Genomic DNA, 15,775 nt, shown 5'->3' on the forward strand with positions numbered 1-15,775 from the left:
CTTTATTCGCGATCCATCGAAACAGTTATTTATTCCCAATAGCCCGAAAGAGTTCTTTATTCGCGATCCACCGAAACAGTTCTTATTTCCCGATAGCCCGAAATAGTTCTTTATTCGCGATCGACGGAGTTATCTGCTCGCGGTCGACATTTTAACTAATTCTTGATTATCTAACACTATTAGAAAGTGGCAGGTAGGTTAAAATAAAGCATATACACATCAAATTTTAGCGAAATATGAGCTAAATTTTGTCAAAGGTTTCAATCATTGTCACTCTGACAATGCTTCATAATCATGCAAATAATCAATGTGTTTGAATCAAATTGTATATAATTTCAGATACAATCGTAACTAAAATTATCATTAAAAAATAAAATTACCATAATTTGATGGATTAGTGTGGGATGGAAGACAGATTATTACGTTTAATAACTGGTAACGATAACCATTTAAATAACCGGTTATTGAGATGGAACCGTAACTGCTATTACCGGTATTGAAAAGTAACGATTTCACTCATCTCTATTACGAATGTCCACAATGTTGTTTTCGTGTAGGTAGTTTTCTATTGGCTGTAAATTGCTAGCAGATACACCAACTGCCAAATAAAACACATCCTTTCTGTAAATTCACTGCCAACCTCTGCATATAATCGATTGCCAAGCCGTCGTAGGTAAGGCGCCTTAGCGATGACGGGAGAGATATGACGATGGGATCCGTGCTCGCATTTTCACGCGGCCGTCATAACTCCGCCGTCATACCGGCGACGCGTCGTCGCTATGACGGTGGCGAGGAAAAGAACCATGCTCGAGGGGCTGGTCTCGACCGTCTGTTTCCGTTCGCCGCCTGGAGTAGGAGCGGCCCGCGCACTTCGTCGACTTCATCTCTTTTGTTCACTGATCCATTAGTTTCCGTCGCATCTTTAAATAAATCTAAAACCTTTTAACTTCTTCGAGGCCTGCTCCAGGTGGTAGACTCTTTCGCATAAATATTTGTTTTCCGTTTACGGATATTTTGTACGCGTAATACGTGATTGACTCTCGAGGCCAGGCCACGCGGTGACCTGGTCAGCCTATAAACTGGTTAACACCCGCAACTGTGTTTTTTAGTACTTTACGTAAAACTCTTTTAACATTTTTGTAACGTGCCTTGTAATGATTCGCCTGTGCAAGTTCGCTGGTAATAAAATCACTAGCTCAGAATGTGTGGTTCAGTGGTCACGTGTATAATTCCCTGAGTTCCGAGGCGTGTGGGATGCCTCAAGAGCCCACGAACACGACGCACGAGGGGGGAGATTAGCCTAGCCCCACACGGGTCACGTCACGGCCCTGAGCCAAGAGTTCGTAGCCGGGTCCACGTGGTGGCACCCAAATTACTCCGTTTCGTCCGAAAAAAACTCTTACGACAATGTTTATAATTATTGTTTATCTTAGCTTTATGTGTATTTTGTTATCTGAGTAAGAGTAACTATACATTTTTATTTAATGTATGTAAATGCTGAGTTGTGCATGGTGCGATGATCCAGAGTTCATCAGTGACATTGATATTTGGGATGTTATTCTTCTTTGTTGAACATTTATTTGACAACTGCACAGTTTTCCACACTCTCCTGGATAAAATAGTAATTTGTACATGTACAGTGGCACATGTTCGTGGTCCAAAATTTGAGGACAGCATGTGTTTGTGCCAGTGAATTACTTGAAATAACACGCCGGATTCGGCCGGTCTTTGAGCATCATGCCTGCCCTTGTAGCCTATGGTGCAAGGCTGCGTGGCAAAGAAACTAAGGTGGGAAGGGAGTGGCTTAGAACCCCAGGACTGAAGCAACCATCAAAAGGTCATCCATCATCAAAACACATTATGTGACATCACAACCGGCCACCGTCAGTGTTGTGTGTAATGATACTGTTTTTCTTTTGTTTTAAGACTAAACTGCAGGACAGAAAGCATCTTAAATCAAGTGTTATTATGTGTTCTTTTACACCCACCCAGATACAGACTGGTAGAATGTAATATTTAAATAAATGCTACTTTTTGACACCACTTTCACTCCCACGTAACACGTCAATACGGAAGCTGTGCGTCTTTAGTCCTTGAGAGCAGTCCGGCAGTAACTGTCCGGGTCAACACAGAGGCCGTTCGTGGTCGGTTAGCTGTATGTCACTGAATTTCCATCGTTACGACTTGAATTGCAAGCAAGTACCATTGTTAGTTAAGTAAGTTTCTGTACTCAAAAGTGCACGTGGGCGCTTTAATAAAACCTGGAAGTAACCGCTACCAGACGTGTGAGTATTACATTCACTTGGTTATCCTTTCCCAGTAAGTGTCCACACGAAAGCTTGCCTAGTCTAGAGAGGAGCTTGTCCATGCTCACGATAGTCCAGTGATTGTTGATGGTCGGTAGTTAAAGGTGGCGATGATCTCTGCTGCTCAAGCGCATCTAGGCCCAGAGCAGGCTGAGAGACTTCACGAGTCCCTAATGGCTGTGCGCTGCTAAGGGTTCGTTTTCGCGCAAAACGCGAGATAGCTGTTCACCTGGACAGAGCCATTCTAAAAAGATAGTTGCACCGCATTATAACCTTGACGCCAAACATTAGTGCTCCTCGAATCCGCACAGACCGCTATGGCGCATCGCCGCCTCGCCCCGAGCGTGTGCGACGTGAACGCACCTGGGTGCAGGGTGGTGCAACGCCTCGAACGTAAGCTGCCCTGCCTAATCGACTGTCGCCCGCGCGAAAGTCGACCAAGGGGGTACTGTTAGGTGACCTGATTACCTGGACTTTGAAATTAACATTCAGCACTCTAAAAAACAATATTAATTAAGTAATGACTATGCTTAAATATTAATTGTAATTCTGGACTTTAGCGCGATCAGGCGGCGTGCATGGCCCGGGATTACTTTTGCACACGACACGTTTTCGCGGGAGCGAGGCTGGGGAGTCGTGCGGACGTCACAGCCATCGCCAGTTAATCACCGCCCTCCAAGGAGACTAGTCGCGAGTCGCCCGCGGAGCTTCTCGACCTCCGCCCTTGCCATCTCTCTCGGAATTGCGTGAGTCTTTCAGCACATCAGAAACGTGTCCTGTAGAGCGCGGCTCCCAGTAAGCGGGTCATGCACGACGCAGCGCATGTATAGCGTGCCTGACAATAAATCACTTTGAATTGAGCCCCGCGTATTTGTTACAACGCCCTTAGTATAGCGTCCCTGGTGGCTAAAACAGCCGGGGGTAACTCTGACGGAACGACCCTTACTGCCTGCCGGCCACGTGGCGACGTCACGCCCTGAGTCAAGAGTCTCGGCTACGCACTAGCACGTAGCTATTATTGCTAGTTGGTGCCCAGAAGCAACTCCACACCCTCAACATCACCTTGGCAGAAGGCAGAAGGCGGCAAATGGCGCCCAACTAGTGTGGCAACATAACGCCGCAAACGCCATCCGAATCGCAGAAAATCCGGCAGAGTTACGCGTAGGGTCAGCACAAAGGGGAGAGAAAGCGCGCGCAGACGTACAGGCGCCGCGGAACGGGACGCGCCGGGTGAATATGGCCTCACCACCCCCCCCCCCCCCAGACTAAGATCGTTCGCTCAATCCCCCCCGCATTCCACGGTTCCCCCCCCCCCCTCCTCGTCCTTCGACCATTCGCGCGCCGAGGACAAACGAGCGCGCCCGAAGATCACCGAGACGCCAGAGTACGTCACCAGCCGCGGCCGCGTAAACAACCGCGAGGCGCGTACGTGCGGGCAAGACTGCTCGGTCGTAAGCGCAAGGGGGCGCACCCCCGGATCTGCCCGCGCCCGCCACCAATGTTTCATCCCGACGCTCGGGTCGGACAGCCGCGGATCGCGCATGGACAAGAGGCCGGACATAGCCATCACCATGGAGAGCTATTGCACCGGGTGCGGCAAGCCGCACACCACCAGCCACAGCACCGGTGAGTACCCCCACCTGTACTGCACCTGCGAAACGATACGTGTCAAGATGGAGGGGCAACCCAGAACCCAAGCGGGTTCCCAGTGCGCCGCTGTCCACTGTCCCGGCTACCGAGGCGAGATAGCGAGATGCCAGCAGTGCGGAACAATTAAACACCGCGCATGCGCAGAAGCGCTGGAATTCGTAAATTTCCGGGACGGACTTTTTCTGTGTGGGGGGTGCGAGCGACGCGCACGAGGGCACCCAGGGGGTCAGCTAGCCACCACGTCCCGCCCCCTCACCGGGCCTATTATCCTCCCGGAGTTCGCGGGCCTCAACCACGAGGATCCGTGCGTGTTTTTGCGAGCCTGCGAGGCGAGGCTCGTGCGGCACCTGATACCGCAGGAAGAACGGGCAGAACGCGTGAGCGCGCAGCTGCGCGGGGAGGCGCGCGAGTGGTGGGCCCAGGCGGGCAGCTACGACGCAGACTGGGAGGACTTCGCCCGCCAGCTGGAGGCGCGCTTCAATGACACCCGAGCCCTGAACACATGTCGGAGTGAGATGTTCAGCCGTTGCCAAGGGGACGGGGAGGCGGTGGAGACGTTTGTTTATAACAAGCTCAGACTATACCGCCGCCTAACACCGGGGGGTCAAACTAGCGACATACTGCCCTTCATAGTGGAGCTAGTGTCCCCCGAACTTCGCCCATTCTTGCGCGAAGCGGTGACTCGCGGGCTGGATGTTTTTCTCGCACGAGCACGAGCCGTAGAGCATGACCTCCAATCAGCTCGCAGCGCCAAGGGCGTCGCGACGCCCCGGTCAGCCCCGTCCACCAAGGGGGCGGCGCGCGCAGAGGACGAACGTGCCGTAGTGCCGTACACGGGCCCGCCTCCGCCGAAGGGCAACTACCGGCCCACCGACCCATCCCCGATGGGGGAGGGGATGCCCCTACCGGGCCCTCCTCAACGTGGCGCGGTACAGACGCGTCGCGACGACCACCGCGGGGGAACACAGGGCGCCCAGGACAGACGGCCACCCCGCTGCCGCTACTGCGCGACAGAGCAGTACCACTGGCACACGGTGTGCCCGACCCGCGAAGCAGTCTGGCGAACGCGAGGGGGCGAGGTGAAGCTCCCGGGAAACTTTGTCTAGGGGGTGGTGACGCAGCTGGCCACCACCCCCCAATTAACAGCCCAGCTCCACCGAGAGACGCACCCCAGCGCAGCGGAACCACCCAGCCGCCACCCCGCCCACCTATCACAGCTGGAGGGGGCCCGCCTCACCTGTTCGCGAAGTTCGCGGCCCGCCCCAGGTCGCCGGTGAGCGACGCCGTCCACCTGACGTCGGCGCCGCCCTCGCACACTGCTGCGGGAGCCACTCAGCTGCCGTCTCACCCACCTGTAGCGGGTGGGGGCGGCCCGCCTCACCTGTTCACGATGTTCGCGTCCAGCCCCAGGTCGCCGGCGAGCGTCGCCGTCCACCTGACGTCGGCACCGCCCCCGCACGCAGCTGCGGGAACCACTCAGCTGCCGTCTCACCCACCTGGCGCGGGTGGGGGCGGCTCGCCTCACCCGTTCACGGCCTGCCCCAGGTCGCCGGCGAGCGATGCTGTCCACCTGGCGTCGGCGCCGCCCCCGCACGCTGCTGCGGGGGCCACTCAGCTGCCGTCTCACCCACCTGGCGCGGGTGGGGGCGGCCCGCCTCACCCGTTCGCGGCCTGCCCCAGGTCGCCGGCGAGCGACGCCGATCACCTGGCGTCGGCGCCGCCCCTGCACGCTGCTGCGGGGTCCACTCAGCTGCCGTCTCACCCACCTGGCGCGGGTGGGGGCGGCCCGCCTCACCTGTTCGCGATGTTCGCGGCCTGCCCCAGGTCGCCGGCGAGCGACGCCGTCCACCTGGCGTCGGCGCCGCCCCCGCACGCAGCTGCGGGGGCCACTCAGCTGCCGTCTCACCCACCTGGGGCGGGTGGGGGCGGCCCGCCTCACCCGTTCGCGACCTGCCCCTGGTCGCCGGCGAGCGACGCCGATCACCTGGCGTCGGCGCCGCCCCTGCACGCTGCTGCGGGGACCAATCAGCTACCGTCTCACCCACCTGGCACGGGTGGGGGCGGCCCGCCCCACCCGTTCGCGGCCTGCTCCAGGTCGCCGGCGAGTGACACCGATCACCTGGCGTCGGCGCCGCCCCTGCACGCTGCTGCGGGGGCCAATCAGCTGCTGTCTCACCCACCTGGCGCGGGTGGGGGCGGCCCGCCCCACCCGTTCGCGGCCTGCCCCGAGCGTGTGCGACGTGAACGCACCTGGGTGCAGGGTGTTGCAACGCCTCGAACGTAAGCTGCCCTGCCTAATCGACTGTCGCCCGCGCGAAAGTCGACCAAGGGGGTACTGTTAGGTGACCTGATTACCTGGACTTTGAAATTAACATTCAGCACTCTAAAAAACAATATTAATTAAGTAATGACTATGCTTAAATATTAATTGTAATTCTGGACTTTAGCGCGATCAGGCGGCGTGCATGGCCCGGGATTACTTTTGCACACGACACGTTTTCGCGGGAGCGAGGCTGGGGAGTCGTGCGGACGTCACAGCCATCGCCAGTTAATCACCGCCCTCCAATGAGACTAGTCGCGAGTTGCCCGCGGAGCTTCTCGACCTCCGGCCTTGCCATCTCTCTCGGAATTGCGTGAGTCTTTCGGCACATCAGAAACGTGTCCTGTAGAGCGCGGCTCCCAGTAAGCGGGTCATGCACGACGCAGCGCATGTATAGCGTGCCTGACAATAAATCACTTTGAATTGAGCCCCGCGTATTTGTTACAACGCCCTTAGTATAGCGTCCCTGGTGGCTAAAACAGCCGGGGGTAACTCTGACGGAACGACCCTTACTGCCTGCCGGCCACGTGGCGACGTCACGCCCTGAGTCAAGAGTCTCGGCTACGCACTAGCACGTAGCTATTATTGCTAGTTGGCGCCCAGAAGCAACTCCACACCCTCAACATCACCTTGGCAGAAGGCAGAAGGTGGCAACCTCTTAGTCACATAAAACTTTTAAGGAATAGCATTATTAGTTTTATTACAATCTCCTGTCAGTTAATTCCCAGTGAGATATGTTGGGGGGGGGGGGGGGGGGGCTGGTCACGTGGCTGGAGACAGCAGTGATTAAATGAAAGAAGGAAACTACAAAAACGGTTTTGATTTATTATATACATGTTGCTACTACAGCCCTCAGCCCGTTTCGTATAGGTGCCGGAGCATGGCTCTGCATACTTGTAAGAAGCAAGATACACGGTTATGACATAGGCGGGGCGCAGTGAAGATGGCGAGTTATCATGCGAGAGGGCAGTCTGTTTAATATGGCACGTCCGTAACGGAGAACACGGCGAACACTCTATGAGCGACGGAACACAAAACATAGAACATTACAATGTTACTTTAAAGTTACACACATAACTGTTAGAGAGTTCATGTGTGACGACTGTGCGAAGATGTAAGCATTTGGTACGTTTTCCGAAAAGTTGAATTTGGGTCAGTTACTGTACATGTCGGAATTTCGACATTACACAGAAAGGAAGGCTTTAAACATGGGCGAAGGCTCTCACGTAAACGTTTCTCAAGTGGGCGAACGCGGCCTACCACAGATTCCCACGGTAATGAATTGGTTAGAAATTTAAGTTTAACAAGTTGGCACGTTTAGTCCGCATACGGCCCAGTGCGGGTAATGTTAGAAATTCACGAGCAAAGTTTCTCACCTGAGAATGGGTATGCGCACGCGGCCCGGCGACTACGAAGGAAAGTAGTGCAAAATAACTTGCGAACTCGCACCGAATGTGGAGCCGGCGAAAAAGTATTGAGAAAACTTATACTATGGCGGTTACAAGCAATACTGGCAAGCTGTAGACCCCCTATTGTGCAAACACACCCGACCCCTGAGCCGGGCAAGCAGAGACTGCGACTGCCGCGGTCTCAGCAGCTCCGCACTACCGATGGCCACGTTTCCCGCGCCTAGTTCGCGGAGCACGGGAACAACTCGAGCTGAGATTTGTGGCGTATTCAAATAGTGAATAATCTTTGTTTAATTATGCAAGACAAATGCTATTTAAATTAACAATTATCAATTAAGAATTATAAAATCATAAATGATTGAATTATACACATGGCAACGATGGATGAACACTTCAACATTCGAAAACCGCGGGAAAGCCTATCGACCCATCGAACTCATGATCGTTCTTCTCGCTGCACCTAACTACACTTACACCGCTTCGTGGCACGCACACGCCATAGGGGCGAGAGTCGATGTGGCACAATGGCCTGTGCGACAGAGGAGCACCGACCTTGGCGTCAGTCCCATATTTAATTGAACATTATTTAAATCGGCTAACCCCGACGTACTATTAAATGGAATAGTCCAAGCAAGTGACGAACAATCTTCCGTTTGACTCTGTCGACGTTAGGGCCATTTCCGTGGTTCGGAGTCGCTGCCCAGCTGCTCCGGCAGAGAAGGTTCGTGCCATGTGGCAAGGGAACTAGCCTAACTCGGGTGAAATAAAAAGGTTTATGACTTTAAGTTGTGTTTACTGCACACGTCACACACTGCGCATGGGCTGTCACGGCCCCCATCTGTGACAGTCCATCAGGGCGAGGCCTGGCTTCATGCACTTTGAGCACGACACGACAGTAGTAGTGACCTGACTGGCGGTGACACGACAGTGACGCGACTGACAGTGGCGTGAATGACGGTGATGTGACTGGCAGTGATGTGAATGATGGTGACGTGACTGGCAGTGACGTTAATGACGATGACACGAAAGACTGTGACGTAACTGTCGATGCGAACGACGGTGACGTGACTGACGGTGACGTGACTGACAATGCGAATGACGGTGATGTGACCGACGAAGACACGTATGACGGGGATGTGACAACGGTGACGCGACTGACAGTGTCCGTTCTGCTCTCACTCACAATTTCGCGACTGCACTGTCTCATCCCACTCAGGCGACTGACTCGACCCATGCTCCGCGATGTCTCAGCGGCCTTCCCCCTTGCCACGCGCACATGAATTACCCCCCTTCCCTTCATGTGCAAGTGCGTGGAGCCCACATGGTCACAGGCGGGGAGACGCGACTCAGTCGCCCGGGAAACACATCTACAGGTACACAACAACACAAATAGATATTTACACACTCACATAATTACATAAACACATTCCTTATGAAAAGACACATCACTGTTATGGTGGTGCCTCTGCAGGGCATTCCCCTCTCGGCCAAGGCCATTTGTTACACTTTCGCGCACGGGAGCCGGCGCACACGCAATCCTGAAGCAGCAATGGGCAATAATGGCCTCAGCGAGCCGGAGGAGCACTTAAGACTACGTCAACTCTAACAGCCAATAATTATTCATAACATAAATAATCACATAAATCCTGTTACATTAATGTTTAACACCATTTGATTATAAATGAAGCTGTAAAAAACTTAGTCTGTGAGTCTAATAATTAAGTTTTGTTTGCATTGAATTGGCGCGAGAGGTTGCTTCCACCCCTCTCGCACTCCTTCACCATCTCCGACAGTCTGCATCAAGCTGCGGCCTGGAGTGCACACATTTCGTGTCATGGGAAAGCCTTCAATGTTCCAGCTTTGATCGAGTCGTTCTGTTCCATGAGTACCTAATTAAGCTGTTGCCTTGGTCTATGCTAACCAATCTGACTCCGATCCATTTCACAGTAAGGGATTAAACTTGTTCTGCTACAGCTCAACCACCTGGTGACCCTGCCGCACGTGGTTTGTTTATGTACGGCACTAGCCGACTCTCGTCCGAGATCTGCGGGTAATTGTGTCGCAAACACACCTACTGACTGCACTATCATTCTGTACAGCTATTGGTGTGTAGAACCTACTCTGCAGGACTAACCAGATAATTGTATCTCGCTCACTGTCCACTGGACGCATGGTTAAAGAAACTGCATCAGAATCAGGTCACAAGGGCTTTTAGTGCGTGATTGTGCCAATACGGTTATGTAGTGTCCCTACAAACACGTCGGATTAAAGTCTATTGACCAACCAGTTTTAATTATTTGTAGTGTTTTCACCTGTATATCTGTACACGTGTACAGCATTTTAAGCTGAGCAGGGGAGTGCTATAATAATAGTTATAATAGATAACGAACAATCGCTGCCTTGAACTCAGTGTACCACATCAGACTGTGTTAACTTTAGAGACTAGCCTGGTGTTCGTGGAAATTCGCATCCGCCACACTGAGTTCAGCGAGAGGTTTTGGATACAGGGCCATGGATGATGGCAGTATGAATTAGAATCTCCAGTGTATCAATAATTTAAAACTTTTTCCCAATGGAAATACTACACATCAACAATTGTTTGAGCTTCTAACAAACATGGCACAGACCATGGGCTTGATCCTTGGTCTGGATAAAAATAAATTCGCCAGTTAGACATTCTCCGATGTAATAATTAATATTATAGTTCCCAACTCCCTCAAAAATTCCACCCTACTCTGCTCTAATCGTATGTTGCGTAATGAGTCTTTAACATAAATAAAAAAATATTAATTTCCCTCCTATGTGTAAGACCGTTCTTAAATTTATTATTTCAATTATCTTGCGCCTTATTGAACATACACTTTTATTGTAAGTTAAGAATTTATTTTACTAATGAATGAAATATTAAAAAAAAAAAAAAATTGTGATTGTCTGAAAACGATCTGGTTTGTTTTGTTTAGTTTTTGCTAGTGCATACTCCATCTTGCCCTATTCAACATATTTTGAAATATAGCATTTTTAGCCGATTATGAAGGGGGTGTTATTCTTTTTTCCCCTGATTATTTATTGTTATAACTTTGCGATACGTACTCTACGCTAGTCAGTGGCAATGTTTTGATTTTTATTAATTTTCGGTGCGCGCGTGTGCGTAAATGTAGCCAAGATAGAAATACAACGCGTGCTTAGTGAAGTTGTTTTGCTTAAGAGTAAATAATTAGAATAGTGTCGTTTTGTTTATGAACAATAAAGTTCTTGAAATTTAATCATCATGGAGAGAAAAAATCAGAATAAAGGAGGAATTTTACTGGGTGATCAAAAAATTACTCGTCGCGTGAAACAGGTATGTAAATGCCGTTAGCGTTTCTAATATTATTAAACAGTTTGAACAGTTTTTTTTTTCAATAATAAATTGCCCAATACCGGACACTCCGTTAGTTTGTAGAAACATTGAAGATGAAAACTATGTACACTAGCGCTGCTTCGCATGGGTTGTAAAAGTGGCGGTAATTCAAATTTACATTTCCTTTTACTACATAGTTTGGTTTTACAGGTTTGATAAATTGTACGTGAAAAGTGTTATTCGTTTCACATACTATTATAAATAATTTATTGTTTCTGGCTCGGTCTTCCACATATATAATCCTTAAACTGTGACAGATGGATAAATTGGTTTTTAAGATTTGGTAAATATGTAGAGTCGCGGTATATGCGAAAAAAAATGCTAAAAATCCGAAAATACTTTTATTCTATGCTCTTTCACTTCCTATTTTCAAATCAACCGGCGGAGATAAGAAATTCCAAATACTTAGGAGATATTAAATTTTATAATTTTCATCACAATACCTGCGTATTCATGCTGCGACTACCATTGTTTCTTGTTTACGAGTATCTATTATGTTTCTTATTGGACAATTTTGTCACGTGATAGTTCCGTGATTGGCCAATATTCAAATGAACCAATACGTGATTATTTATTTATTTATTAATGTTCCGTCGGAGTTATCGCGACGTAGGTGAACGACTACACCATTTCCTTCTAATGGCAAAGGAAATGTACCCGCCTCCAACTTAGGTGGGCTTTTAACGTTTCTAATTTTAAAGTCTTATTTTTTATTTGGATATTGTTCCGCAAGTAATAAGTAACAAAAAATTTTTACGTGAGTTGTTAATGTTCATCATTTGTCCGGGTTTGTTAGGTCATGTCAGTTACATTATGAATACTTTAAAATTAAAGAACCATTGAAATTAAATCATATTATTTTTAATGTACGCTTAGTTTGAAAGTATTCATAATGTAACTGACCTGACCTAATCGACCATTTTAGTTCCTACTGTTTATCCTTTGTCCCGGTTTGTTTGGTCAGGTCAGTTACATTATAAATATTTTAAAACTAAACAGCCATTAAAATTAATTCACATTATTTTTTATGTCCGCTTAGTTTGAAAGTATTAATAATGTAACTGACCTGACCTAATCGACTATTTTATTTATTACGCATTCACGAACACACTGCAAAATAACAAAAATTGCGTCGTTCAAATGGTTGTACAGGTGTTGTATTGCTAAATTAAAAAATTTGATATCTCCTAAAGTATTTGGAATTTCTTATCTCCGCCGGCTTTAATGAAAATAGGAAGTGAAAGAGCATATAATAAAAGTAATTTCAGATTTTTAGAATTTTTTTTTCGCAAATACCGCTACTCTACATGTTCAAAATTAAAAAAATTGATATCTCCTAAAGTATTTGGAATTTCTTATCTCCGCCGGTTGAGTTGAAAAGAGGAAGTGAAAGAGCATAGAATAAAAGTATTTTAGGATTTTTAGCATTTTTTTTCGCATATACCGCTACTCTACATATTTACAGACGTTCCTGTATTTACCTTGAAAGCAGCCTTAAAAAAGTCATAGTGTCTGAGAAATCACAGTTTTTATCTCACGTTTCATTGTCTGTGCATTGCTGCTGCCACCGTTATTAATTGTTTACCCATGTAGGTTTGTATATTTGTTTTGATGATTTTTAATTCAAATATTGTTAATGGTTGATAGGTAATGTTAGCAACATTAAAAATACTTTCAAACTTTAAGGAATGGTTGGTTGACTACATTAAAAAATTATAAAATATTTCTTATGTTTGCTTAGGAATTACCAATTTAAGATGTGGCTTTCCTGACCTAACTTACCGTTGACATGATTTCACAGTATTTTTAATGTCCCTATTGTGGTGCAACACACTAATATGACGACAGGCACACGTTATGCTGGACTGATGTGACCTAAACGTAAACAAACACCTCGTTTGTTTAAAAACACAGGACTGCATGAATGGCAGATGATATTTGTCAATACACGAGTGCCTAACATTACTTAGCCCTGTTTGCCATAACTTTAAAATATAATCAAGGAGACTGACCTGTAGTACAAACAAACAATAGGTGATTTTACAAGAAATTTTAATAATATTAAGGAAATTGAGGCAAAACAATAACATAACATTGGAATTACTTTTATACTTGATAATGGCTAAAGTTCTCTGAGGCACAATGTGACTAGCAGAAGAAAAAAAAAATGTTATTGAAACTGCAGGACGTTACGAAGGGCACCCGGCTCGACAACAGTCCAATTCAAGTTCATTCTCTATTGTTGGTACCCAACGCAACACGTAGATGCCGTCTACACATTAAATAAGGGTGGGGTTTGCTCCGCGCTAAAACTCTGTCGGTAGGCTATTTCTACCCCCAGGACCTCTGGGGGGACTGCGGACAGTTACTATTAGGAGGCACAGTCTCTGCGATAACGTCTTGTAGCTGGAACCACCGTGTAAGATGAGGGGAGTTTGCAGTCCAACAATGCGCTGGCGCCAACTCAAGGCGACCACGCCTTACCTTGCGAATGCTGCACTGGCTCCACAGTCTCCAGTCTGCGTGACGGCTGTCCCAGGAAGTACGTTGCGATGCACCAGTAGGCACCACACACTTTAGGTCACCAGAGCACTCACACAGGCTAAGTTCCGGCGCTTGCGTAGTTGTTTCCCGGACCGCGGACGCGTTGATGAATTCGATAAATACAGTCCCAAATATTGATAATACCGAAAGTTCAACTTCAGGTCGCGATTCCGCAGCCCGGAATCGCGGGTAGCGAAAACTTCTCACGCGATGCGACACGTGCTCCGACTCTGCGCAGCGGACCGACTCCCTGAGAAAACGCTGGGTGGCTCTTTTATACCTCCGCTGAGCGTCACCAGCGGCCTCTCCGATTGGCCCGTTTTTAAGTTCAGGCGGTTGCCGATTACCGCTAATTCTCCTGGCGCTGGCGCGCATGCGCCGTCACACTATCACTTCAAAAGTCAAATATTTACCAACACCGCGGACCATTGTTGACTAGGCCCCCTCAAACACTGTTTATATGTCCTTAAATACGCCCTACTGACCATATATATATATATATATATATATATATATATATATATATATATATATATATATATATATATATATATATATATATATATGGGCCGTGTATCGGTACACTATACTAACCCAACCATCCATCCACAATATTTTAAAGTATTTTTTACGTTGCTGACGTTACCAATGAATGATTAAAACACTACTTTAAAGTAAATGTCAAAAAAAAAATTCTTGCCTTAATTTAATGACTATAGTTCTCCATAATAAACACACAAACCCATATATGTGTAAACAATAAATTGTGGTGGCACCATCCATGCACAGGTATTGTATTGTAAATAGAAAGTGTGATTTCTCATGAACTATCACGTATTTATTAACCCTGTTTTCAAGGTATATACAGAAACGTCTCTTATTGTTGGAGAATGGTATTTTGTAATTTTATTTTAACTTTACGGAAAAGCTGCGACGTAAGATGTTTACAGCTTGTTTCTCTTTTGCATGTAGATATAGGTAGCTTACACACGTTGCAGAACCAGTGGTGGCTTATTTGTGTATGTGATGGGATTTGATGACGAGAGGGTTATACCATGGTAAAATAAATCCAAAAATGGAATTTTTGGTAAAATTCTTACGTTCTGGCTTTTCTGTAAAAAAAAATTCATAAAATTTAGAAAATGGGGTTTTCCAGTAGTACTTACAGACGTTCCTTGTTTGACCCTGACGTTGATAAATTCTAACTGGTTTCTGAGATAATTACCTTTCATAGGTTACATTAGGTAGCCTGTGCAGTGACGGCTGTCAACATGTTGTGTTTTAAATAGCATAGCCAGACTGTTTTCCACGAGAGAGTGGCCTGATTGTTGTTGCCACCCTATTGTTCACTTGATACTTCATCCTGTGGTTCTCGAGAGGTCCTTAGGAATCTAACATAGCCGAGGCTGTTTTCAAAAAGACAGGAATGTTTAACAAGACTGTTTCCACACTTATTGGTTTTCCACCCTAACCAGGCACATCTGTAGTGTTCAAAAACACAACATTTGGGAATTTTAATACTTTTTTTACGGAATATCTGCGACCCTTACAAACTTTGTGGTGGGGTTGCTGAAGAAGTCTAGGAAAAATGTACATATGGAAAAAAATTAAAAATGAGAAAAACCTAATGAAAAAATTATAGAAATTTGCTTCAACAAATTAATTACACTGATTTTAATAATTTATTATTTAACATTCACTTGTTCTTAATTTGGTATAAGGGCTACTACACAATTTTTCATGACTTCAAAGTCTTATACAACTATTGAAGTTCAGGAACCAGATATAAGATAATGAAGTCCATTTTGCAAGAATTCGTACATTTCAATGATCCTACAGTATCTACATTAAATGTTACCCAAAAGACTAAATTAATTTTCAATTCTCTTCGACAGTATCAATTTTAGTCGCTCTTTGCAATTGGAAAAGTGAATGATTGAAAATGGACTTTCATGCCCAATAACTGATAACGTTAACCATCTAAATATTCAGTTATTCAATCAGAACCATAACTGCCATAACTGGTTTTGGAAAATAACCTTTTCGCTCAGCCCTAGTTGCTATCTACGTTTAATGGTGGCAAGCAGTGTTTACGATTCAGGCAGCGAATTCTAGCGGCGAGTGCAGAAAGTACGTGTGTGTGATT

The 15,775-nt window shown here is 47.1% G+C and overlaps 1 protein-coding gene across 2 annotated transcripts in view; it reads left to right on the forward strand.

Moving 5' to 3' along the window:
- Positions 1 to 10,667: 10,667 nt before the first annotated feature.
- LOC134538417 (nuclear valosin-containing protein-like) overlaps positions 10,668 to 15,775 on the forward strand; it is a 73,419-nt gene continuing 68,311 nt past the window's right edge. For both annotated transcript variants that reach the window (XM_063379720.1, XM_063379721.1), the window contains exon 1: positions 10,668 to 11,025. In XM_063379720.1, coding sequence (XP_063235790.1) covers positions 10,954 to 11,025 — 72 coding nt within the window. In that variant the 5' untranslated portion in view covers positions 10,668 to 10,953. The remainder of the gene's footprint in view (positions 11,026 to 15,775) is intronic.

The sequence above is a fragment of the Bacillus rossius genome, chromosome 13 (genome assembly GCF_032445375.1).
Source record: "Bacillus rossius redtenbacheri isolate Brsri chromosome 13, Brsri_v3, whole genome shotgun sequence".
In the NCBI taxonomy this organism is placed as follows: domain Eukaryota; kingdom Metazoa; phylum Arthropoda; class Insecta; order Phasmatodea; family Bacillidae; genus Bacillus; species Bacillus rossius.